The sequence below is a fragment of the Orbicella franksi genome, chromosome 12 (genome assembly GCF_964199315.1).
Source record: "Orbicella franksi chromosome 12, jaOrbFran1.1, whole genome shotgun sequence".
Classification (NCBI taxonomy): domain Eukaryota; kingdom Metazoa; phylum Cnidaria; class Anthozoa; order Scleractinia; family Merulinidae; genus Orbicella; species Orbicella franksi.
In genome coordinates this window covers 23,409,041-23,432,630 of record NC_138156.1, presented here as the reverse complement: position 1 = coordinate 23,432,630, position 23,590 = coordinate 23,409,041, and the positions used below count along the sequence as shown (strand labels likewise).

The following is a 23,590-nucleotide window of genomic DNA, read 5'->3' as shown; positions in this document are numbered from 1 at the left end:
AAAAAAGAAATGGCATGACAAAGTTGTACGTACCCACATACTCATTCACATAATCCTTTATAAAGTTCTGGATAGTTTGGATATCAGTCCTCTGTGATGAGGAGATATTGAGTGCAACTTGAATGAAGAAAGAGAACAAAATATATAAGAGAACATAATTACAAATTCAAGTCATAACAAAACAGTACCGTACGTGACTTGGAAATGTATATTACTCACCCACGTACTTGTCTACGTAATCCTTTACAAAGTTCTGAATAGTGCGGTTATCAGGCGGTCGTGCTTTCGGCTGCGATGAGGAAATATTGAGTGCACCTTGGAAATAAGAGAACAGAACATCCACGTGAGAGGGTATTTCTTGGAGCATACTTAGATATTCAGTATTTAGATAACAGTACACTCACGTGACTTGTGAAAGTTTACCCACCCACATAGTTGTCTACAAAATCTCTTACAAAGCTCTGGATAGTATGGTTACCAGGCAGCTGCAGTTGTGCTAGTGATAAGGTCACATTGAGTTCACCTTGAGAGGAAAAAGAGAGAAGTGAGATCTGCAAAGCGCTATTAGACAACCATGGAAATAGCGCTTTATCAATAGACCCAATAAAGCATTACTTTTAAAGAATTGAAAGTGTGCCCTAGTACAATTTTAGATGAAGGAAAATTGCTCCAAAATGCCAACATGTGTAATAAGTCAAGTGGCAAAAGAGCGGTTTTTAACTGAGTGTCGTAAAACCAAAACCAAAGTTATCACTCTGACCAATCACAAAGTCACAAACAATACAGTGAACCAATCAAAACTCGAAATGATATAAAAATTACATGTAGCTGTCGCGAAGCCCGGAAAAACATGTGCGAGCGATTCACGCTTTTACTTCCGATTGGATAAAAAAGAGGGGCGAGTTTTGTAAGTCAATCGTGTAGCGTGGTTGATGCAAAGTCAATTACTTTTCGGAACTCACATGAAAACCGCATTCAATACTTCCCTGCATGGTTATCCACATCAAGCTAGCCTTTACAAAGTTTTGGATAGTGCGATTAATAGGCTGCTGAGGTTGTAGTTGTGATAAAGAAAAGTTTAGTTCACTTTTGTGGAGTAAAATTAAATCCAATTAAATTCTTAAAATTATTAAAATCTCGTCGAAGATTTTTGCAAACAACATAATTATGTGACAAGCCACATAACAGTTATACTCACCAATATAATTATCAACATAATCCTCAACAAAGTTCTGGAAATTGCTCTTATTACTCGCCTGTGACGAGGAAACATTGAGCCCACCTGAATAGAAAGAGAGTGGTATCAACGTGGAAGGATGTAATAATTATAACTATAAAATATTTAAATAGTACACACGCGTTCATTGGTCGACAGGCGTTTTTGGGTTAAAGTATGTAAACCTCGCAATTTGAGAAATATTTTGTAAAAGCAATAGAGGACTTTTTTCCGTGGTTAGATAACCTCATCTTAGGGTGCGTTCCTTTGAGGTGATCTGGATCAGGATCAGTGATCCAAGATCACATGGATCATGTTACATCAAAGGAACCGGTGAATCCACTCTGGTCACGGATTCATCGGCGCCTTTGATGCACCATGATCCGAGTGATCTTGGATCACTGATCTTGATCCAGATCACCCCAACGGAACGCTCCCTTAATTAACACTCGAGGAGGGAGGTTGGGAGAACTCTGGCAAGTTATGTAAACCCTCTATTGCGACTCGGGTTAGCGTAACTGTCTCGAATTCTCCCAAGCCCCTTTGTCGATAATATAGATGAGGCTACGGAAAAAGTCCTCTATTACTTAACCTTAAAATCTTAGATAACAAATGCAACAAATTCGACTTCCATACCAGAGTATACGCACCTATATATTCATCTACATAATCCTCTATAAAGTCCTGGATAGTGCGGTTGTCAGGCGTTTCTGATTTCAGTTTTGAAGAGGAAAGATTGAGTCCATCTTGAACAAAAAGAAGGGTTGTCATTAACGCGAATAATCACATAGGTCTAATCTTCGTCTAGCACATTCAACGAAATCCTTTGGTATTCCACAGTACACTCACCCATGTAGTTATCAACGTACGCTTTTAGAAAGCTCTGGATAGTAAAGTTATCTGGCAGCTGTGGTTGCGTTTGTGAAGAAGAAATATTTAATCCGCCTGAAATAAAAAGAGTGAGCTGTATTAGGGGTATCAACATCTACAGGTATGCTATATCAAAAAAAAATTACAAACTTTAATGAATGAGGCAAACAACACAGTGACGTGGCTTGCCACAGTACACCTACCAACATATTCATTCACATAGTCCTTTACAAAGTTCTGAATAGTGCGGTTATCAGGTACTTGTGGCTGCAACTGTGACGAAGAAATATTCAGTCTGCCTGAAATAAAAATATTGAGTGGTATCTAATTAGCATTTATCATTATTTATCAAAGATATTTAATTCAATAAAGCACTTTTAAGTGCTTAGAAACAGCACAGTGATGTGGCTTGCCACAACCTACCAACATATTCGTCCACATAATCCTTTACAAAGTTCTGTACAGTGCTGTTATCTGGCACTTGTGTTTGTGACTGTGACGAAGAAATATTCAGTCCGTCTACATGAAATAAAAATATTGATTGGTATCAGCGTTTATCAGTATATAATATCAAAGATATATACTTCAATAAAGCACATGAACAACAAAGTGCTTGCCACAGTAAACCCACCCACACACTCGTCAACATAATCTTTTACAAAGCTCTGGATTGTGCGGTTATTCAGTGGCTGAGGCTGTGGTTGTGACGAGGAAATATTTAGTCCGCCTAAAATAAGAATAGTTAGTGGTTTCAACATTTACAGATATATAATCCCCAAAGAATATAGACTTAATGAATCACCCAAACAACACAGTGATGTGGCTTGCCACAGTATACCTACCCACATACTCGTCGACGTAATCCTTTACAAAGTTCTGGATAGTGCGGTTATCAGGTGGTAGTGGTTGTGTTTGTGACGAGGAAACGTTAAGTCCACCTTTACTCAATAAAAATATATAGAAATGAAGTCAACGTAAAAGGTTTTGATAATCGTAGAAAACATGAAGTTGTTTTAACAATGAGTGATCCAAACGATACAGAAATGTGCATGGCACAGGCTTCCTACCCACATACTCGTCCACATAATCCTTTACAAAGCTCTGGATAGTCCGGTTATCCAGTGGCTGGGGTTGCGGTTGTGACGAGGAAATATTTAATCGATCTGAAATAAAAGCAGTGCTCTCTTAAAGGAATTTCATAAACTTGTGAAATATGAATTTGATCAATGCATATGATGAACACAAGCACTGTATACTAACCAACATATTCATTTACATAATCCTCAACAAAGTTCTGAATAGCGCGGTTATCAGGCGATTGTGTCAAGGAAAGATTGAGTCCAGCTAAAAACATAACGAAAGGAAGTGCAACATTGGAAATCTCAGAAATTATTTAATTATTTAAAAAAAGCAGAAAAGATCAGTAATACTCCTCACAGAATTAGTCAAACGACATATGCATATTTGTGTAGCGCTTTCACAGGATATACCCACCAATGTGTTTGTCTACATAACTCTGTACTACGTTTTGTATAGTGAGGTTGCCGGGCGGTTGTGGTTGCGCTTGTGTCGAGGAGAGATTTAATCCAGCTAAAACAGAAAAGAATGTAAAATGAAGTTGTATCAAAGTCAAAGGGTGTTGTAATCTTAGAAATGGGGCAATAATTCAAAGGCAAGCCTACACAGTGAAGCCTACCCACCTACATACGCGTCTAAGTAAGTTTTTACAAAGTTCTGAATAGTGCGGTTATCTGGCGGTTGTGACGAGGAAAGATTGAGACCACCTGAAATGGCAAAAGAAGACGTGGTATTAACTTGAAAGGATATCAAAGTCGTAGAAATAACAAACTGTTTCAATGATCAACACAGAAATCACAGTGTCATATAGCTACCAACAAATTCTTCTAGATAAGCTTTAACAACGGTCTGTATAGTGCGGTTATTTGGTGACTGTGGTTGCACCTGCGCCAAGGAAAGATTGAGTCCACCTGAAATAAAAATACAAATAAGTGTTGTCGGTCTCAAAGAATATTACATAAAAAGTCGTAGGAGAAATAAGCTTGGTCAAAGATTAACACAAGCCAAGAGACACCAAATAGTCATTTGGCGTCAGTTATCGACTTACTGACATATTCATCCACATAATCCTCCACAAAGTTCTGGATAGTGCGGTTATCAGGCGGTGGTGTTTGCGATTGCGAGGAGGAAAAATTGAGCCCAGCCATTAAAGAAAAGGACTAGGTATTAGAAATCTTGGACGTTACAAAATTGTTCAACGAAGAACGCAGAGGGCACAGTGAATGTAGTGAATAAAGTGAATAAAGCAAAGAGCATTTGTTATCAACGAAACTGAATGCTAAAAATATTTTTAAATCTCAAGCTCATTCAGTGGTAAAATAGAAAAGCCACAGTCAAATGGCATGGCACTATACAACTTTCTAACATAAAGAAAATTTATTCTTACAGAGAATAAATGATTTTATGCAACTAGCAACGCCAGTTAATATTTGACTAGTTAGGGTCAGGTTACATACAGGACTCTTAGTTATGAGTACTTAAATCAATGCAGGCCAGGTTTCAGGCCCCTTTTTCTCCAGCTTCGGGACAAAAAACGTTTTTCCCATCCTATTCTCTCCCAGGGCGGTTAGTTAAGGAGTGGTCTCAATGGGTTAACATAGCGGGTTTGCCCTCACCTTTGCTGGAAATAAATCACGATTCTAGAAAAATATAATTCATTTGTTTTGTTAGCAAATAAACGGCCACGATTGTGGCCAAAATATGGCAAAGTCTTCATCCCATTTTCTTGAAGTGTTCCCAGCAAACAGACCTACACCTTGGTAATGCGCTCTTTGAGTTTAAGGCACAGAGCGAGAAGTATAAAGATGTAAAAAAAAAAGCACGTTCAGTGCACAGTCGTTATATGAACCATACAAGTCTCCTAGGATACTGTAAAGCAGAAATGAAATAAAAAACAAGCTTTCCAATAGTAAGATCTAAATCTAAATATACTACAAGCCAACGGCCTTGTATTCGAGGAAGGGGTGGGGGAGGCGTATTATCGGAAGTTCAAGTACCTACCCAGGTACTGGTCGACAAAATCCTTCACAAAGATTTGAACAGCGCGGTTATCTGGAAGCTGCGGTTGTGGTTGTGACGATGAAAAGTTGAGTCCATCTAGAATAAATTATAAGTGACATCAGGTAAAGCATGTTTGATTACAACCTTACAAAGTGCGGCTATATGGTTAAGGCGGTTAATGAAAAACACAGTCAAATCTGGCGTTCTACAATATACTTACCGACAAATTCATCCACATAATCCTTTACAAAGCTCTGGATAGTAAGATTATCAGGCGGTTGACGTTGTGGGTGGGACGAGGAAAGATTGAGTCCAACTTAAAAAGACGAGAGGACGTTACAAAAAATAACTATAATATCAAACATTAGCACAAACGGAAAAGTCGCGCCGAATGCCATAGCATACCAACCCGTATAATTATCAAAATAAGCCTCCAAGAGGAAAAGCTATAACGAGGAAGCGCTGAGTTCATCGTAAAGGAGAAAAATAGAATTGGTATTCAAGTAACGTGTTTTGAAAGGTTAGGAGAGACAGAGTCGTCCAAGTGTAACACGAGCAATAATTCGTTTGGTAGGCTATACACACCCGTGTAGCTACAATCCAAGGCAAAAGTCTTGGGACACTTCACCTCATCTGACTTTCGCTTCCAACGCTAATGTAATGTTGATTTTTATTTATCCAACTGCTTGACAATATTTCACCTTTGTTTAGGGGGAGGGAGATTCGGAAAATTAACGAATGACCTGAAGGACTTTTGTCTCGCATTGTATTAAGACTAAACAGATCTAAATAAGGGTAAAGGAGGTTGGAATTGCGGTTGTGACTCTGAAAAATTGAGTCCACTTTGCGGAATGAAAAACCGGGACAAGACATTGACGTGAAATGATTTTATAAGTACAAACATTAACACGAACAACACAATCCTCACCAACATACTCATCTACATGGGCCTTTACAAAACCCTCGATTGTACGGTTGTTGGGCAGTTGTGACAAGGAAAGACTGAGCTCCCCTTTTTAAATAAAGAAGGAGAAATGTCAACATGAACGCATGCACAATCACATAAATTGATAAAAACTTCAATCCGAATTAACAAAAAACAGGCTCACATGGTGCTCTAAAGTATACTTACTGACGTATTCATCAACATAATCCTTTACAAAGTTCTGGATAGTGCTGTTATCAGGCGACTGTGATTGTAGCTGTGACGAGGAAAAGTTAAGTCCACCTTAAATTGATAAAAATACATAGAAATGAAGTCAACGTCAAAAGTTCCGATAATCGTAGAAAACATGAAGTTGTTTTAAACCACTCAGTCCACCTTTAATGAAATCAGAGTGAAATGCTGTTATAAACTTTAAGGATTAAAAGTTCTTTAACGCCTTCTGTTGTCACATGACTAAGATAAAACACCAAAACCAAAGTGTTTTGGGATGCCACAGTGCACTCACCTACATATCTGTCTACATAAGCTTCTACAAAGTTCTGGATGGTCCGGTTATTAAGCAGTTGTGGTTGTGTTTGAGATGAGGAAAGATTGAGTCCATCTTTACAAAAACGAAAAGAAAAGGGATACTTAGGTGGAGAAAAAGTGATGCCATAATATAGTGGAAACTGAAGTTTGGTCTAAGTTTAATATAGAAATTCATGGTTTGGTATGCCACAGGATACCCACTTATAAGCTTATCGACGTACGCTTCTACAAAACCCTTGATAGTGCGGTTATCTGGCAGCTGTGACGAGGAAAAATTGAGTTCACCTAAAATGAAAGAAAAATTGAAGTGACACACAAGGATGTCGTAACCTTGTGAAAATATAACATGCACCTTTAACAACCACAAACTGGATAGTCACGTGATATTCCTCTTACCTGGATGCTGTAGAGTCTGTTGTTTGTGAAAGAGAAAAGCTTGTTAAAAGTAATGAGGTCTAAGCCGAGTTTACGTGCAGCGTTGTTCTTTTTTCTCTCATACTTTTTCTAAGATAATCATGCTACGTATTTAAGCAGGCATCAATTCATACATCTTCAAGCAGCTCATGCACTCATGCATTGCAATTCACGCTGTTCTTGCAAATCATCTCACGGTGCAATTAACGAGTGATTCATGCACTGCAAGGTGCAATTAAGTATTCATGTATTGCATGCCTTCGAAACAATTCATGCTGTTCATGCAAATTAAGAAGTAATTCATGCATTTCAAGGTGCAGTTAAGTATTCTTGCATTGCATGCCTTCCAACAATTCATGCTGTCCATAAAATTTAAGAAGTAATTCATACATTGCAAAGGGCAATTAAGTATTCATGCATTGTGTGCCTTCCAAACAATTCATGCTGCCCATGCAAATTAAGAAGTAATTCATGCATCACGACGTGCAATTAAGTATTCATGTATTGAATGCCTTCCAAACAATTCATGCTGTCCATACAAATTAAAAAGTAATTCATGCATTACAAGGCGCATTAAGTATTCGTGCATTGCATTCCTTCCAAACAATTCATGCTGTTCATACAAATTACGAAGTAATTCATGCATTTCAAGGTGCAGTTAAGTATTCTTGCATTGCATGCCTTCCAACAATTCATGCTGTCCATAAAATTTAAGAAGTAATTCATACATTGCAAAGGGCAATTAAGTATTCATGCATTGTGTGCCTTCCAAACAATTCATGCTGCCCATGCAAATTAAGAAGTAATTCATGCATCACGACGTGCAATTAAGTATTCATGTATTGAATGCCTTCCAAACAATTCATGCTGTCCATACAAATTAAAAAGTAATTCATGCATTACAAGGCGCATTAAGTATTCGTGCATTGCATTCCTTCCAAACAATTCATGCTGTTCATACAAATTATGAAGTAATTCATGCATTGCAAGGCGCGACTAAGTACTCATGCATCGCATGCCTTCCAACAATTCATGCTGCCCATGCAAATTAAGAAGTAATTCATGCATCACGACGTGCAATTAAGTATTCATGTATTGAATGCCTTCCAAACAATTCATGCTGTCCATACAAATTAAAAAGTAATTCATGCATTACAAGGCGCATTAAGTATTCGTGCATTGCATTCCTTCCAAACAATTCATGCTGTTCATACAAATTACGAAGTAATTCATGCATTGCAAGGTGCGACTCAGTACTCATGCATCGCATGCCTTCCAACAATTCATGCTGCCCATGCAAATTAAGAAGTAATTCATGCATCACAACGTGCAATTAAGTATTTATGCATTGCATGCCTTCCAAACAATTCATGCTGCCCAAGCAAATTAAAAAGTAATTTTTGCATTACAAGGTGCAATTAAGTATTTATGCATTGCATGCCTTTCAAGCAATTCATGCTGCCCATACAAATTAAGAAGTAATTCTTGCATTACAAGGTGCAATTAAGTAATTCTTGCATTGCAAGCCTTCCAACAGTTCATGCTGTCCATGCAAATTAAGAAGTAATTTATGCATTGCAAGGTAGAATTAAAGATTCATGCATTGCATGCCTTCTAAATAATTCATGCTGTCCATGCAAATTAAGGAGTAATTCATGCATTGCGAGGTGTAATTAAGTATTTATGCATTGCATGCCTTCCAACAACTCATGCTATCCATACAAATTAATAAGTAATTCATGCATTTCAAGGCGCAATTTAGTATTCATGCATGGCAACCTTCCAAACAATTCATACTGCCCATGCAAGTTAAAAAGTAATTCATGCATCACAACGTACAATTAAGTATTCATGTATTGCATGCCTTCCAAACAATTCATGCTATCCATACAAATTAAGAAGTAATTCATGCATCACAACGTGCAATTAAGTATTCATGTATTGCATGCCTTCCAAACAATTCATGCTGCCCATACAAATTAAGGAGTAATTCATGCATCACAACGTGCAATTAAGTATTCATGTATTGCATGCCTTCCAAACAATTCATGCTATCCATACAAATTAAGAAGTAATTCATGCATCACAACGTGCAATTAAGTATTCATGTATTGCATGCCTTCCAAACAATTCATGCTGCCCATGCAAATTAAGAAGTAATTCATGCATCACAACGTGCAATTAAGTATTCATGTATTGCATGCCTTCCAAACAATTCATGCTATCCATGCAAATTAAGAAGTAATTCATGCATCACAACGTGCAATTAAGTATTCTTGTATTGCATGCCTTCCAAACAATTCATGCTGCCCATGCAAATTAAGAAGTAATTCATGCATTGCAAAGTGCAATTAAATATTCATGCATTGCATGTCTTTTAAACAATTCATGCAAATTAAAAAGTAATTAATGCATCGCAAGGTGCAAATAGGTATTCATGCATTGTATGCTTTCTAACTATTCATGGAAATTAAGAAGTAATTTATGCATTGCAAGGTGGAATTAAGTATTCATGCATTGTATGCCTTCCAACAATTCATGCTGCCCATGCAAATTAAGAAGTAATTCATGCATCGCAAGGTGCAATGAAGTATTTTTGCATTGCATGCCTTCCAAACGATTCATGCGGTCCATGCAAATCATACAATCCATGCAACTTAAGTAGTTCATACAGTGATGCTTTCATGCAAATTCCCTGGTCTTGTTTTTAGCCCCTCATACGCTCAGTTTCTTTATGTATATGTTTACGTGCAGCGACGTCAAAAGTATATTTAAAATCGGTGTTCGAAAATGACATATTATTTAAACTTGCGTGCGTCGACAGCAATAGATAGCGCGTCGATAGCTGCAAAACCTACATTAGGAAAACACGTAGAAGGAAATTTTAAAATTTACTCAGCGGGTCTACTTTCACTTCATTTCAGGTAACTTTGTGTCGTGGGTAGAAATTGTGGAAGACAGAAGAAACGAAAAGGAAACAATGAAGAAGAGAAAAGTGTGCCAATATATGATTCTGTTGGAAACAGTTCAAACTAAACTGAGAAGAGAAACACAAGTAACAGGATCTCCTCAACTCACCTTACCCGGAAGCTTGATTGCTGATCTCGCATTCAAACCAAATCGTGGAATGAAGTTAGCATTCGTATCTAAGTGACAACATGTTGGTTATAAAATCTTGCTTACCGGAGTCTCCTTTGCCTTCAAAGTACTTTATTAATGATCGAGACACGGACTCGTTCACGAAAGTCTCCAGAGGAGTCTGGTCACCTGATGACGAGGCGCCTGGCACAAACATGGGACCTGGAAACAGAAAGAGAAAAAGTTCTTCAAATTTAATGGCCATGGTTCCGAGGAGAGACTCCTATATAAAATGGTCGGAGATGCTCGCTGCCTCGCTTAGAAAACCTTAGGAGTATAAATCACGGATTCACTTAGGGTGTTCATGACGAAACGCCACTATTTTTTAGCTGTCAAATTATCTTTTAGGGTGCACTCGAAGACATAATAATAATAAACGGACGCTCTTATTTTCGTTTGAGGCTCGAGTTTCACCGTCCTCTCAGGTTCAGTCTACTTTCGCGGGCTCCTTTCCTGAACAGCGGCTAGTAATCGAGCGAAATCAAAGGCCCTATGCCCGGGCTGCCTCGTGTCACTTGTTTAGTGCGAAGAAATCCGCTACCAAACCAAACGAGTGTAATGCAAGGGTAACGCTAGATCAAGTAGACAGGAACAGCTTCACTTCCATCAATTTTACGAATAAAATTCGATCTGGCTCGATTCGACCCTTACGGACAATTATTTTTTGTAATTCATACCTGTCTGCTTATTCTCGGAAAGAGCACATTATATGGTAGTTTTTAATCGACGCATTGTGATCCCTAGAAAATTTCGTATTAAAATGTTAAGGGTTGCATTTAGTTTTTTTGGGACTTCAGTATTTACAACCCTTATCAAAAGGGTTTTCTAAAACAGATTGTCACACAGTTTAGAATTCGATGTCTTCCATTTCAGGAATGTTTATGCGACTCTGTATTTAAGCCAATTTTAAGCTTAAATCTGTTGTTTGTTGCTTTATTTCATGGATTGAAATGGTACTGACATCAGAGGAAAATAAACCCAGTCAGCGAGAATACGTTCCCGGGTAATTCACGTATTGCTTCAAACCTGTGTTATTCCGGATGTACACAGGCTAATCTCATGCAAAAAATAAAATGTAAAGTAAACAGAATGCAAGTGCTATACTTCCGGTAGCATTACGAATGCAATACGATCTGGCCTGATGCCCTTGCTCTGAACCATGGTGATATATAACATACAGTGAGATATTGATCATATACCTAACATTTAAGTTTTGTGAGTTATAACTATTTCCTTATTGGCAGAAAATGTGCTTTCAGTTAGAGGTTAGTTTTTAATCCACGCATTGTGAACTTTAGATTTTTTTGCGTGACTTAAACCCGTCACTTCAAGGTTTCAAGCCTGTTATTTGTTGTCAAATTTGATTTAAACACAAGCGAGTTGCGTGAACGGGGCGCTCGGACACTAACAAAATAAAATGCTAAAAACAGTCTGTCACAAATAGCTACAAATGCTTGAGTCTCTCAAGGTTACATCCCAGTCCTCGTTAAATCTGTGCAAAGTGGTTGAAAGTCGTATTTCCAAAATTAATAGCACCAAACGCCGTCAAGTCATCGCCGGTTTTATACCGGTCTTTCGTAGCCAAAATTGATTAATCCGCAACCACGCATCACATACAGGAATCTTACATTAGGAACGCAAACAATGATTACCGCAGGAATCTCTTACACAGGAATGTACGAACTGAGCTCATATCCGTGTCCACGTGACATTGGTCACGTGCACGCGAGGCAAAAACCGCCTATTTCCTTTTAAGGGGTATCTTTCAGGGGTCAAAAAAGCTTTAGTCACACCCAGATTGGTCTCTTTCAGAGGTTTAATTCAAATTTTTCGACCAGCATCCCCGACCTTTTCATATGGGAGTGCGTTGCCGGGCATACAAGCTTCTGTTTTAATTTTAGTGGAGTTACTTCGTCACCGTGCTTGAATATGCATTGCGATTCAGTAGTGGAATTGTCAAACGCAAAAGTCCTCTTCGAGAGCAGTGTAGAGAACAAATGGTTCTGATTGGAAATAAACTTGCGATCATTTATTCGACGAGAAAGAAAAAAAAAAAAAAAAAAAAAAAGAGCGCCTGATCGCAGATTAATTAGAAATTGGAACGTTACACGAGGGCACAATCATTTGTAAGTGTGCTATAACAAAACTCACTCCACTGCCTTTATATACAACTGCCCTACATGGAATGAAGGAATGAAGTCATTTTGTTAAGTTCTGAAGTTGTCTTTCGAGTCATTCTGTTCATTCCTTTACCTTAGGTTGTAAATAAAATCTTGAACAAACCAACAGTCCCTACAATGCAGTAAAACAAAAACCCATTGCAAGAGCAAGACAATGCTAAAATTGCGTGGCGTACCGAAAGATTCCCGCGCAAATGATCCAAGAAACTGCTGGATGGTCCGATTCATTTCCCCACTCGCTACTCCACCTCCTACAGAGCCTGGAAACAAGAATAACGTGTTCAGTGTTTTTAATTAGACGAAAGTGCTTTGGGAAATGCGAGACATACGAAGGTACTTCTAGCTGACGTAAAAATGGGAATAGTAATCTAATCGATAACGTTTACATCAGGCTCCAGTTGTTCAAAGTGTGGATAACGCTATGCATTGTATAACACACTAAACTGCGATTTGTCCAGAGCAACTGGGGCTATAGTGTCGCACATCGACATATAGGTTGGATAAAGCTGCTATCTGTTGCAAATTTTATCTAGAAAGATAGCCCGGGTACATATGTGCAGATGTGACTACCAGTACAAAGTTAATCAAGATCGTTCTTGAAATGTAATGCAGTGGCTGAGTTGTTCGAAAGCCGGCTAACGCTAACCCAGGATTAAAAGTTAACCGAAGTATTTATTTTGTGGTATAAAAACATTTTTTTATGTTTATGTTTTGTGTAGTTTGAGATTATATAAACTCAAAACTGAAGGCGAGACAATTTAAACAGAAAAAACTCATCGAAGAGTTACAAAACTGAAGCTTAAGTTGTGTATATAACTGCGATGATCAATCATGTCATCATATCTTTCTCCGCAGTTTAAATATGTGATCTTTCATATATTCACTATCATAATCAACATAAGTAGCTTATGGTATGCAAATATTGCATGTCAATGTAAATCAAGGCTGTAAGATAGTGTTTTTTGGTGTAAGTAGCGTACAGTAAGTTTGCTGTATGTAATGCGTAGATTTATAATATATGTAGACTGTAATGCATCTTGTGGTCTTTTCCACTCGATTGCTGATCGCGCATTCTAACCAAAACGTGGAATGAAATTAGCGTTTATTTCTAAGTGACTACATGTTGGCTACAAAATCTTGCTTACCGGAGTCTCCGTTACCTTCAAAATACGTTATTAATGATCGAGACACGGACTCGTTCACGAAAGTCTCCAGAGGAGTCTGGTCACCTGGTGACGAGGCCCCTGGCACAAACATGGGACCTGGAAACAGAAAGAGGAGTAGTTCTTTCAATTTAAATGTCCATGCTTGACATGAAAGTCCCGGGGGGGGGGGTGACTCCCATATAAAAAGGTCGGGGTTGCTCGTTGTCTCTCTTAGGAAACTTTAGGGCATGTAGATCAAGGATTCTGATCTCACTTGAAGTGTTCACGACGAAACGCCACTATTTTTAGCTGGCAAAGTATTTTTTAGGGTGCGTTCGAAGAAATAATAATAAATAAATTCTCTTATTTCCGTTTTCAGGGTCGATTTCCACCGTGCTTTCGAGTCCGGTCTACTTACGCGGGCTGCTTTCCTAAACAGCGGTTGGTAATCGAGCGAAATCAAAGGCCCTATGTCTGGGCTGCCTCGTGTCACTTGTTTAGTGCGAAGAAATCCACCGCCAAACCAAACGAGTGTAATGCAAGGGTAACACTAGATCAAGTAGACAAGAAAACTTTCAAGGTTTCTAACAAAACCCAATGCAAGACAATGCAAAAATTGCGTGGTGTACCGAAAGATTCCCGCGCAAATGATCCAAGAAACTGCTGGATGGTCCGATTCATTTCCCCACTCGCTACTCCACCTCTTGCTGAGCCTGGAAACAAGAATAACGTATTCAGTGTTTCTAATTAAACAAAAGTGCTTTGGGACATGCGAGACATACGAAGGTACTTCTAGCTGACGTAATAATGGGGATGAAAATCTAATCAATAACGTTTACATCAAGCTCCAGTTGTTCAAAGTGTGGATAACGCTATGCATTGTATCACACACTAAACTGCGATTTGTCCAGAGGAACTGGGGCCATAGTGTCGCACATCGACATATGGGTTGGATAAAGCTGCTATCTGTTGCAAATTTTACCTAAAAAGATAGCCCGGGTACATGTGTGCAGATGTGACTACCAGTACAAAGTTAATCAAGGTCGTTCTTGAAATGTAATGCAGTGGCTGAGTTGTTCGAAAGACGGTTACTGACGCTAACCCAAGATTGAAAGTTAACCGAAGCATTTATTTTGTGGTGTAAAAACATTTTTTGATGTTTATGTTTTGTGTAGTTTGAGATTATATAAACTCAAAACTGAAGGCCAGATAATTTAAACAGAAAAACTCACCGAAGAGTTACAAAACTGACGCTTGCGTTGTGTATATAAACTGCGATGATCAATCATGTCCTCAAATCTTTCTCCGCAGTTTAAATATATGATCTTTCATATATTCACTTTCATAATCAACATAAGTAGCTTATGGTATGTAAATATTACATGTCAATGTAAATCAAGGCTGTGAGATAGTGTTTTTTGTGTAAGTAGCGTACAGTAAGTTTGCTGTATGTAATGCGTAGATTTATAATATATGTAGACTGTAATGCGTCTTGTGGTCTTTTCCACTAGATTGCTGATCGCGCATTCTAACCAAAACGTGGAATGAAATTAGCGTTTATTTCTAAGTGACTACATGTTGGCTACAAAATCTTGCTTACCGGAGTCTCCTTTGCCTTCAAAATACGTTATTAATGATCGAGACACAGACTCGTTCACGAAAGTCTCCAGAGGAGTCTGGTCACCTGGTGACGAGGCCCCTGGCACAAACATGGGACCTGGAAACAGAAAGAGGAGTAGTTCTTTCAATTTAAATGTCCATGCTTGACATGAAAGTCCCGGGGGGGGGGCTGACTCCCATATAAAAAGGTCGGGGTTGCTCGTTGTCTCTCTTAGGAAACTTTAGGGCATGTAGATCAAGGATTCTGATCTCACTTGAAGTGTTCACGACGAAACGCCACTATTTTTAGCTGGCAAAGTATTTTTTAGGGTGCGTTCGAAGAAATAATAATAAATAAATTCTCTTATTTCCGTTTTCAGGGTCGATTTCCACCGTGCTTTCGAGTCCGGTCTACTTACGCGGGCTGCTTTCCTAAACAGCGGTTGGTAATCGAGCGAAATCAAAGGCCCTATGTCTGGGCTGCCTCGTGTCACTTGTTTAGTGCGAAGAAATCCACCGCCAAACCAAACGAGTGTAATGCAAGGGTAACACTAGATCAAGTAGACAAGAAAACTTTCAAGGTTTCTAACAAAACCCAATGCAAGACAATGCAAAAATTGCGTGGTGTACCGAAAGATTCCCGCGCAAATGATCCAAGAAACTGCTGGATGGTCCGATTCATTTCCCCACTCGCTACTCCACCTCTTGCTGAGCCTGGAAACAAAAATAACGTGTTCAGTGTTTCTAATTAGACGAAAGTGCTTTGGGACATGCGAGACATACGAAGGTACTTCTAGCTGACGTAATAATGGGGATGAAAATCTAATCAATAACGTTTACATCAAGCTCCAGTTGTTCAAAGTGTGGATAACGCTATGCATTGTATCACACACTAAACTGCGATTTGTCCAGAGGAACTGGGGCTATAGTGTCGCACATCGACATATGGGTTGGATAAAGCTGCTATCTGTTGCAAATTTTATCTAGAAAGATAGCCCGGGTACATGTGTGCAGATGTGACTACCAGTACAAAGTTAATCAAGATCGTTCTTGAAATGTAATGCAGTGGCTGAGTTGTTCGAAAGCCGGTTAACGCTAACCCAGGATTAAAAGTTAACCGAAGTATTTATTTTGTGGTATAAAAACATTTTTTTATGTTTATGTCTTGTGTAGTTTGAGATTATATAAACTCAAAACTGAAGGCGAGACAATTTAAACAGAAAGACTCCCCGAAGAGTTACAAAACTGAAGCTTAAGTTGTGTATATAACTGCGATGATCAATCATGTCTTCATATCTTTCTCCGCAGTTTAAATATGTGATCTTTCATGTAGTCACTTTCATAATCAACGTAAGTAGCTTATGGTATGCAAATGTTGCATGTCAATGAAAATCAAGGCTGTAAGATAGTGCTTTTTTGTGTAAGTAGCGTACTGTAAGTTTGCTGTATATGCGTAGATTTATAATATATGTAGACACTCACCTTACCCGGCAGCTTGATTGCTGATCGCGCATTCTAACCAAAACGTGGAATGAGGTTGGCATTTATATCTAAGTGACTATATGTTGGTTACAAAATCTTGTTTACCTGAGTCTCCTTTGCCTTCAAAATACTCTATTAATGATCGAGACACGGACTCGTTCACGAAAGTCTCCAGAGGAGTCTGGTCACCTGGTGACGAGGCCCCTGGCATAAACATGGGACCTGGAAACAGAAAGAGAAATGGTTCTTTCAATTTAAATGTCCATGGTTTGACATGCAAGCTCCGCCCATATAAAAAGGTCGGGGTTGCTCGTTGTCTCTCTTAGGAAACTTTAGGGGGTGTAAATCAAAGATTCTGATCTCACTTAAAGTGTTCACGACGAAACACCACTATTTTTAGCTGTCAGAGTATCTTTTAGGGTGCGCACGAAGAAATAATAATAAATAAATTCTCTTATTTCCGTTTTTAGGCTCGATTTCCACCGTGCTTTCGAGTCCGGTATACTTACGCGGGCTGCTTTCCTAAACAGCCGCTGGTAATCGAGCGAAATCAAAGGCCCTATGTCTGGGCTGCCTCGTGTCACTTGTTTAGTGCGAAGAAATCCACTGCCAAACCAAACGAGTGTAATGCAAGGGTAACACTAGATCAAGTAGACAGGAACATTTTCAAGTTTTCTAACATAACCCAATGCAAGACAATGCTAAGATTGCGTGGCGTACCGAAAGATTCCCGCGCAAAGGATCCAAGAAACTGCTGGATGGTCCGATTCATTTCCCCACTCGCAACTCCACCTCCTGCATAGCCTGGAAACAAGAATAAGGTGTTTAGTGGTTTCAGTTAGACGGAAGAACTTTGGGACATGCGAGACATACCAAAGTATTTCTGAGTATGCAAGTCAATGCGAGTCAAGGCTGTAAGTGAGTGTTTTGTTTCTGTAAGTAGCGTACTGTAAGATTGTGGTATGTAATGCGTCGATTTATAATATATGTAAACTGTAATACGTATTATAGATTGTATATGTAGATTGTAACACGTAGATTTATGTGCGTAGATTGTTTTGTAATTGTAGTGTACTTGTAATTGTTTTGAGCAATAAAAAGGTAATAAAAAAAACCTTTATTCTGTCGAAACATGATTCATTTACTTACCTGCACCTGCCTCGCCCCCACCACCAGCTCCAGCTCCAGCTCCACCACCACCCCCAGCTCCAGCTCCACCTCCTCCTCCTAAGTGAGACTGGACGGCTTGCTCAACGGCTTCGCCCAGATACGCATCCAGCACTGTCTTTCCAGGCTCTAACTCAACTGCTGCACCAGGAACAAATGACGGCCCTGGGATAAATCCAAGAAGACTTAGTACACAACATATAAGGAGAGTAATTTTATTTAACAAGAGATTTTATTTATTATTAGTGTAAGACTAATTTCAGATTTATGTCTTTTATTAGAATAAAATGTCTTTTAGAAAAATATATTTTGACCGCATTACTTGCACAATATTTTTGTGTCATTTCGGACAAATTTCAGACGAAGATTTCAGACACTTGGTTGAAACGTATGTGAAGCAAATTTGCCCAACAAAACACGAATTAGAATTTCATATCTGTGAAAATAATAGTTTTACTGCACCTTCAAGGTTTCACAGATACACCGACGAGAAAATAACGCAAATTCTATCAAGCCGTTATACGTATCTCAAGCGGTGAGATGAGTTCGCTCCATATAACGCAAAATAAGAGTTTCGGAGCTACATAAAAATTTTATGCTGTACTGTAAATATTTCGGACGCTTAAAAATTGAAGACGGTTTTATTTTCGGACACTTTTTGTGTCCGAAATTGAAGTTGTACAAATTTTTTTTCCAATAATGTAGTACTATCAGTTTCGATTTTGTCATCAGCTATCATCGAATTACTAAATGAACAAACGCGCGCTTTGGAAACATACACATCGATAAGTTTGTTAGACGAAGGATTGTTCCATGACAGCGTTGAGGTAGCCTTATATTTACGAGACAATGCCTTTTGGCTCTTACCAAGGGTATTTAATGCATATGCGCCAATATACTGTTCGATAGCACGGTTTACACCTTCTGCTTCATCCGAGATTCCGGTAAAATTGCTATCGAGAGTGTAATTTCTTGTAGCATTGCCAAAAAATCCACCATGACCTCCTGCAAAAAGAAGGGCAAAGGGAATCACAAGTAAAGGTACAATTTAAAAGGCTTTGCAGTCTAAAAATGACTTGGTATTGGCTATTCAATAAAGCACAGCCAATTAGGAATAGTTCATTTTGCTAACCTTGCCCCTAGTTTGGTCCTCCTAAGTTGGGAAAGCAAAATGGTAATCGAATGTAGAATCAAATAGGGAGGTCACTGTATTAGTCCACGACTTATACTGCGTGTAGTCCCCCTTTCGCTTAGTCCGTCGTGCGTGACGCGAAAGGAACCGCAAGGAAAAATGTCCGCGCCAAACTAACTGGGGACGAAATCCCGCGCTTCTTGGCCCCAAGATTTTGCGTGGCCATTTTTTCTCGCGGTTAATTTACGGTTACGCTCGACGGACTAAGCGAAAGAAGGACTATTCGTAGGTTATCCATGACTCACCAAAGGAACTGATAGCATGATCATTAATGAAGCTTCGGATTGTGTCATTCAGCGCTTTTCCGCTCAGTTGAGCAAGCCCAGGTCCTGCAAATTGATATTAAAGGAAACGATCATGGAAAACGAATCCAAATTTAGAGTTCTTGACGTTTATAATAGTGAGAGAAATCAATTAATGGAATAGTCAATAGCGTGATAGCTCACTTACCGTACGTGCCGTTGACGTAGGAGTCAACAAATCCTTGTATCTCCTGGCGCGCAGCAGGACTTCCTAGGAGACTTCCATTCACTACTAAAGGTAAAACACCATAACTTAGGCTCACGAAACAATTAAATTTAATGAGACTTGTGGCTCCTTAAATATTGACCTCGCCACTCCACTCTCCCCTACAGAAGACCTCTACGGCGTTCAACCGGCATGACAGTTCACTCACCATACGTTTTGTTGATGTAGGAGTCAACGAATCCTTGTATCTCCAGACGAGTGGCAGGACTTCCCAGAAGACTTCCACCAACTACAGTGCAAAGGAAGAAACAACAATAACTCAGAGACTAGTCCTCCTTGGATATTGCGTCGTGTTGCGTGACAACTGACGATGCCTTGTATGCTTTGATGACGATAGTGTGATGATGATGATGATGATGATGATAATGATGATGATGAAGATGAAGATGATTCCGATGCTGTTGGTCAGGGGTTTCGAAAGAAAATAATTCGCTGCATCGACATCATGGTCAATATTCGTTTTCCTGCTTCAGATCAGAAAAGTTAGGAAAGGGAAAAGAAACCATGAGAAGGTGTCAAAACCTCATTTAAAGAGACAACTATACCAAACACCATAGTTGATGCTAACCAACCAAACAATTAAATTCTTGGGGGGTTATAGTTCCCCTAATACCGACCTCTTCCCCCCTTTACAGTCCCCCCAAGAGGCCTTTATCAGTTTAGCAAAATGACAGTTAAAGGCATGACAATTCACTTACGATACGTTTCGTTTATGTAGGACTCGATGAATCCTCTCATCTCCTGACGAGCAAAAGGACTTCCCAGTAGACTACCATTAACTACAGTATAAAGACAGAACCAACAACGATTACCAAGACATAATTACTTCGATGTCATGTCGTCTTGCTCGAGGATGATGATAACGATGACGAAGGCGGCGGCGCACGACGGTAATGATGGTGCTGGGGGTTTCCTTACCACATTAGAAGGTCGTACAGGGGTATTCCCGTGATGCGTGATTAACTGATTTTATTTTCCGTGAAACGCGAATTAAGGAAATTATTCTTCGTGACTCTTGACCTGATGGTTTTGCGTGACCCGTGAAGAACCTAAATTATTAACGGCGATATTCGTGATTTTACCACTCTATCCTACGTGATTTTCAGAGGCAAGTCCTCCGAATGGTTAGAGTCGTCTATCGAGAGTGACCTAGGTATGCCATTTGCAATATGGAGCCTTGACTTAGCCATTCGTGATTTTGCTTTCTTCAAACACTGCTTCTAGTGTAAGAACAGGTCATTAAAAAAGTATCTTACTTGCTTATTTTCGTGATTCGGGAAAACGAAATTTTTATATCCGTGATCCGTGATCCTCTATTTTTTCCGTTCGTGAACCGTGACAGAGAGCCCCCTCCCCTGTACGACCCTCATACTAATAAAATCTCGTATTTTTGCTTTAGAAAGAACAAAGACGGTGGCGGGGAGGGGTCGTAGGCGGAAGGGGGTGGGATAAATAAGCGCTTTTAACATTAAAGCAGACGAAAAGTTGACAATAAAGCACGCTCAAAGAACAATCCATACCAGACAGCATGGCTATTGATGCTAATCAAAAAAATGAATTACTAGCTTTCCAAACACCGAACTAGCCCCAACCTCCTCCCGAAACAAACATTTCGCCGCTGCGTTTGGCCTTCAGTATCCCTCCCTGTCTCCTTGCCAAGAAAACAACGAGCGAGGTTGAATATGAAAAATGAAATTCTTAGGTATCCAGGCTAAATTATAATGTCAGTAAATTTCTCTAGGTCAGGTGATGCGCGATCTTGATCTCACTCGTAGAACAAGAGATCTACTACTAAGCACTTAGCTGCGTAATTCTGTGCACTTTGTGCGATCACTTACCTACGATACAAATATTGTTTCCTGCGGCATCCTGAAAAAAGGAAAAAAGATAACATCACGGAAAAAAGTTGAGGGTCATTTAAATGGCGAAAAGGTTATTAAAAAAGATTATACTTTTTCTATGCCAGGAAACCTCTCTGTTTTTCTTTTTTTTTTTTTTTATCAAAGACCTAACGTGTGTTTTCTTGCAGGTGCGCGTAGTAGTATGTCTAGTACATATTATTCTGTGGTGAGAGGAAACACACGGAGATTGAGGGGTAGGGAACAAAACAGCGCGAGACTTTAACATCAGCACTGAACCCTGGGAGTCACTCGCCTCGGACAGACCCTCCTGGCGCCATCACATCATCAAAGGAGCCCACGCAGCAGAGGAGCGCAGGTCCCTTCAAGCTGAGCAGAAACGGGAAGCACGCAAGGCTAGAGCCACCAGCGCTAACAGTGCAGCGCCTACCCTCTTCTGCCCTACCTGCGGGATTGCCCGGATTGACCTCATCAGCCACCTTCGGATACACTGTACCAGCTCAACAGCCAACTAGATGTCATGGTCATCTTCGACTACGAAGGACGAACAACATGTTTAAAGTATCATTTTTACTCCGCTTTCTTGCGAAGAAAAATACTTTTGATGGAATTCCTAGTTTAATAAAGTATCAGCTTAGTTCTGTTCTCTTGTTGCGATCCTCTGAAGGACAAAAGTACTGGTAACGAAAAAAAGAAGCTGATTGATTCCACTGAGTACGCGCATTTATTTAGACTGGCCTGTGAGCAGGCCCTCGTGAGCTGGAGCGAGGGGCGGTTTATTATAGCGCCTTTTTTTTAAAAGAAATTATTTAACGTAAGCAAACATTCCGAATGCTACATACCTTGTGTTCTGTGATTATCAAAAATAGTAAATGAGGAATTTTTGGCTTACTACATAAAAATTACCTACCTATGATATCTGATCTTAAATTAACCCTTCACTGGTCTATTATTTTTATAGCTCATTAACTAACTTAATTGTACTTAGCTCGTTATATCGAATTAGTATCGTAGTTTGTCGTAATTTGTACAGCCCCTCGAAAGAACACTGCGTCGCGAGATGGAAACTATTGATAAAATGTGGATTTCATTATTATCTGCTATCGTTAGCTAGCTCTTTAGTTATGTATTGCCGAAAGGAGGAGACCGGGGGGGGGAGGGGGGGGGGAGGGGGAATTCTATGGACGTGACAGGCAGAACTACTTGAGGCAGCTCGTTATGCAACTGGAGTTGAGTCACTTTATAACAGTTTTAAAGAAATCGTAAAAAACGTTCTGCCGGAAAAGTTCATGACCCGTCCTCATGATTTTCTCTAATGCTAGTATTTTAGCTGTATATTAATTATGTATTTTACAAGTTAATAATAAAATGAATGGAGATGCGTACCATACTGCAGTTAAGCCTAGTTGCTCCAATTGTAGCTCCATGTTGTTCCGGGCTAACTTCAGGTGTTATTTCGCCTTCAGTCGGTTCTTCGGGCTCAATGGTACCCTCAAATTCGTCTGGTCCGGGTTCAATTTGCCGAGCTTCTCGAGATCTGTCAAAATAGTCCTCATACAGCCGTGAAGCAATTTTCTCATTCTCCGCCACCAGGGGACGTACGTCCGCTTTCACGATCTCGATTTCCTTGCGAAGGATGTACACATGGAAGGACAGAGAAGCGACGGAGATAAACAAGACAACGAAATTAAGACATGTGAAGAAGTGGTGGACTGTGAATGCCCGAAGAGCGTCGTGACCAAGTTCTTTCTTCATGGCAGCAGCGAGGCGGAAAAATTCCCCTCTGAACAGAAGGATTTTTGACTGAGGGGCATTGTTTTGATGGAGGACCTAGAAGACGGTGTATAGTTACAAAATAAAGTCCTTATCGGGTTATCGGGTTATCTTAACAAACCCACAGCTGAGAATTCCTACCTTACGTGGCAAGGGTCGTATCCTTCGAGAAAGGTAAACGAGAATTCGATGTGTTTAAAATCTGCTTATATGCGTCTGGAGAAAACGGTTTTGGTAAACTTGTTAAAATTAACCCATTACTGGCTTTTTCTTGGTGAAACGGCTTAACGTTCGGCTCATCAGCTGTAACAAATGTAAATATTTTCTGGGTACTTTGATGATTGCGTTACACTGTTGTCACTCGTCACTTGTGGGACTCTGTCTGCCACTAGCACTGCAAAGTCACTTCCGGAATCATTTGCATGCATGTAGACTTCAAGTAAATTAATGTTGTAGAGAACTGTAGCCTGCGAGG

General features: G+C 39.5%; 1 protein-coding gene across 11 annotated transcripts in view; it reads right to left on the bottom strand.

The window, feature by feature from the left end:
- Positions 1–23,343, bottom strand: part of LOC145464218 (uncharacterized) — a 42,363-nt gene extending 19,020 nt beyond the window's left edge. For 4 of the 11 annotated variants that reach the window (XM_081448034.1, XM_081448037.1, XM_081448042.1 and 1 more), the window contains exons 1-39: positions 23,257–23,343; positions 22,729–23,172; positions 21,322–21,352; positions 20,182–20,262; positions 19,632–19,712; positions 19,406–19,489; positions 19,201–19,284; positions 18,631–18,768; positions 17,746–17,928; positions 17,317–17,400; positions 16,702–16,818; positions 15,745–15,828; positions 15,116–15,232; positions 14,145–14,228; positions 13,516–13,632; positions 12,547–12,630; positions 10,236–10,352; positions 6,840–6,923; positions 6,616–6,711; positions 6,297–6,392; positions 6,093–6,176; positions 5,385–5,480; positions 5,168–5,260; positions 4,212–4,310; positions 3,979–4,074; positions 3,787–3,870; positions 3,581–3,676; positions 3,347–3,430; positions 3,154–3,249; positions 2,929–3,024; positions 2,718–2,813; positions 2,510–2,605; positions 2,290–2,385; positions 2,066–2,161; positions 1,867–1,962; positions 1,199–1,282; positions 428–523; positions 220–315; positions 34–117 (exon numbers count right to left, since the gene is read on the bottom strand). In XM_081448034.1, coding sequence (XP_081304160.1) covers positions 34–117; positions 220–315; positions 428–523; positions 1,199–1,282; positions 1,867–1,962; positions 2,066–2,161; positions 2,290–2,385; positions 2,510–2,605; positions 2,718–2,813; positions 2,929–3,024; positions 3,154–3,249; positions 3,347–3,430; positions 3,581–3,676; positions 3,787–3,870; positions 3,979–4,074; positions 4,212–4,310; positions 5,168–5,260; positions 5,385–5,480; positions 6,093–6,176; positions 6,297–6,392; positions 6,616–6,711; positions 6,840–6,923; positions 10,236–10,352; positions 12,547–12,630; positions 13,516–13,632; positions 14,145–14,228; positions 15,116–15,232; positions 15,745–15,828; positions 16,702–16,818; positions 17,317–17,400; positions 17,746–17,928; positions 18,631–18,768; positions 19,201–19,284; positions 19,406–19,489; positions 19,632–19,712; positions 20,182–20,262; positions 21,322–21,352; positions 22,729–23,097 — 3,895 coding nt within the window. In that variant the 5' untranslated portion in view covers positions 23,098–23,172; positions 23,257–23,343. Of the gene's footprint in view, positions 1–33; positions 118–219; positions 316–427; positions 524–1,198; positions 1,283–1,866; positions 1,963–2,065; positions 2,162–2,289; positions 2,386–2,509; positions 2,606–2,717; positions 2,814–2,928; positions 3,025–3,153; positions 3,250–3,346; positions 3,431–3,580; positions 3,677–3,786; positions 3,871–3,978; positions 4,075–4,211; positions 4,311–5,164; positions 5,261–5,384; positions 5,481–6,092; positions 6,177–6,296; positions 6,393–6,615; positions 6,712–6,839; positions 6,924–10,235; positions 10,353–12,546; positions 12,631–13,515; positions 13,633–14,144; positions 14,229–15,115; positions 15,233–15,744; positions 15,829–16,701; positions 16,819–17,316; positions 17,401–17,745; positions 17,929–18,630; positions 18,769–19,200; positions 19,285–19,405; positions 19,490–19,631; positions 19,713–20,181; positions 20,263–21,321; positions 21,353–22,728; positions 23,173–23,256 lie in introns of all 11 variants that reach the window. The other 7 variants (XM_081448036.1, XM_081448035.1, XM_081448041.1 and 4 more) reach the window with 7 other exon arrangements.
- Between the last annotated feature and the right edge of the window lie 247 nt (positions 23,344–23,590).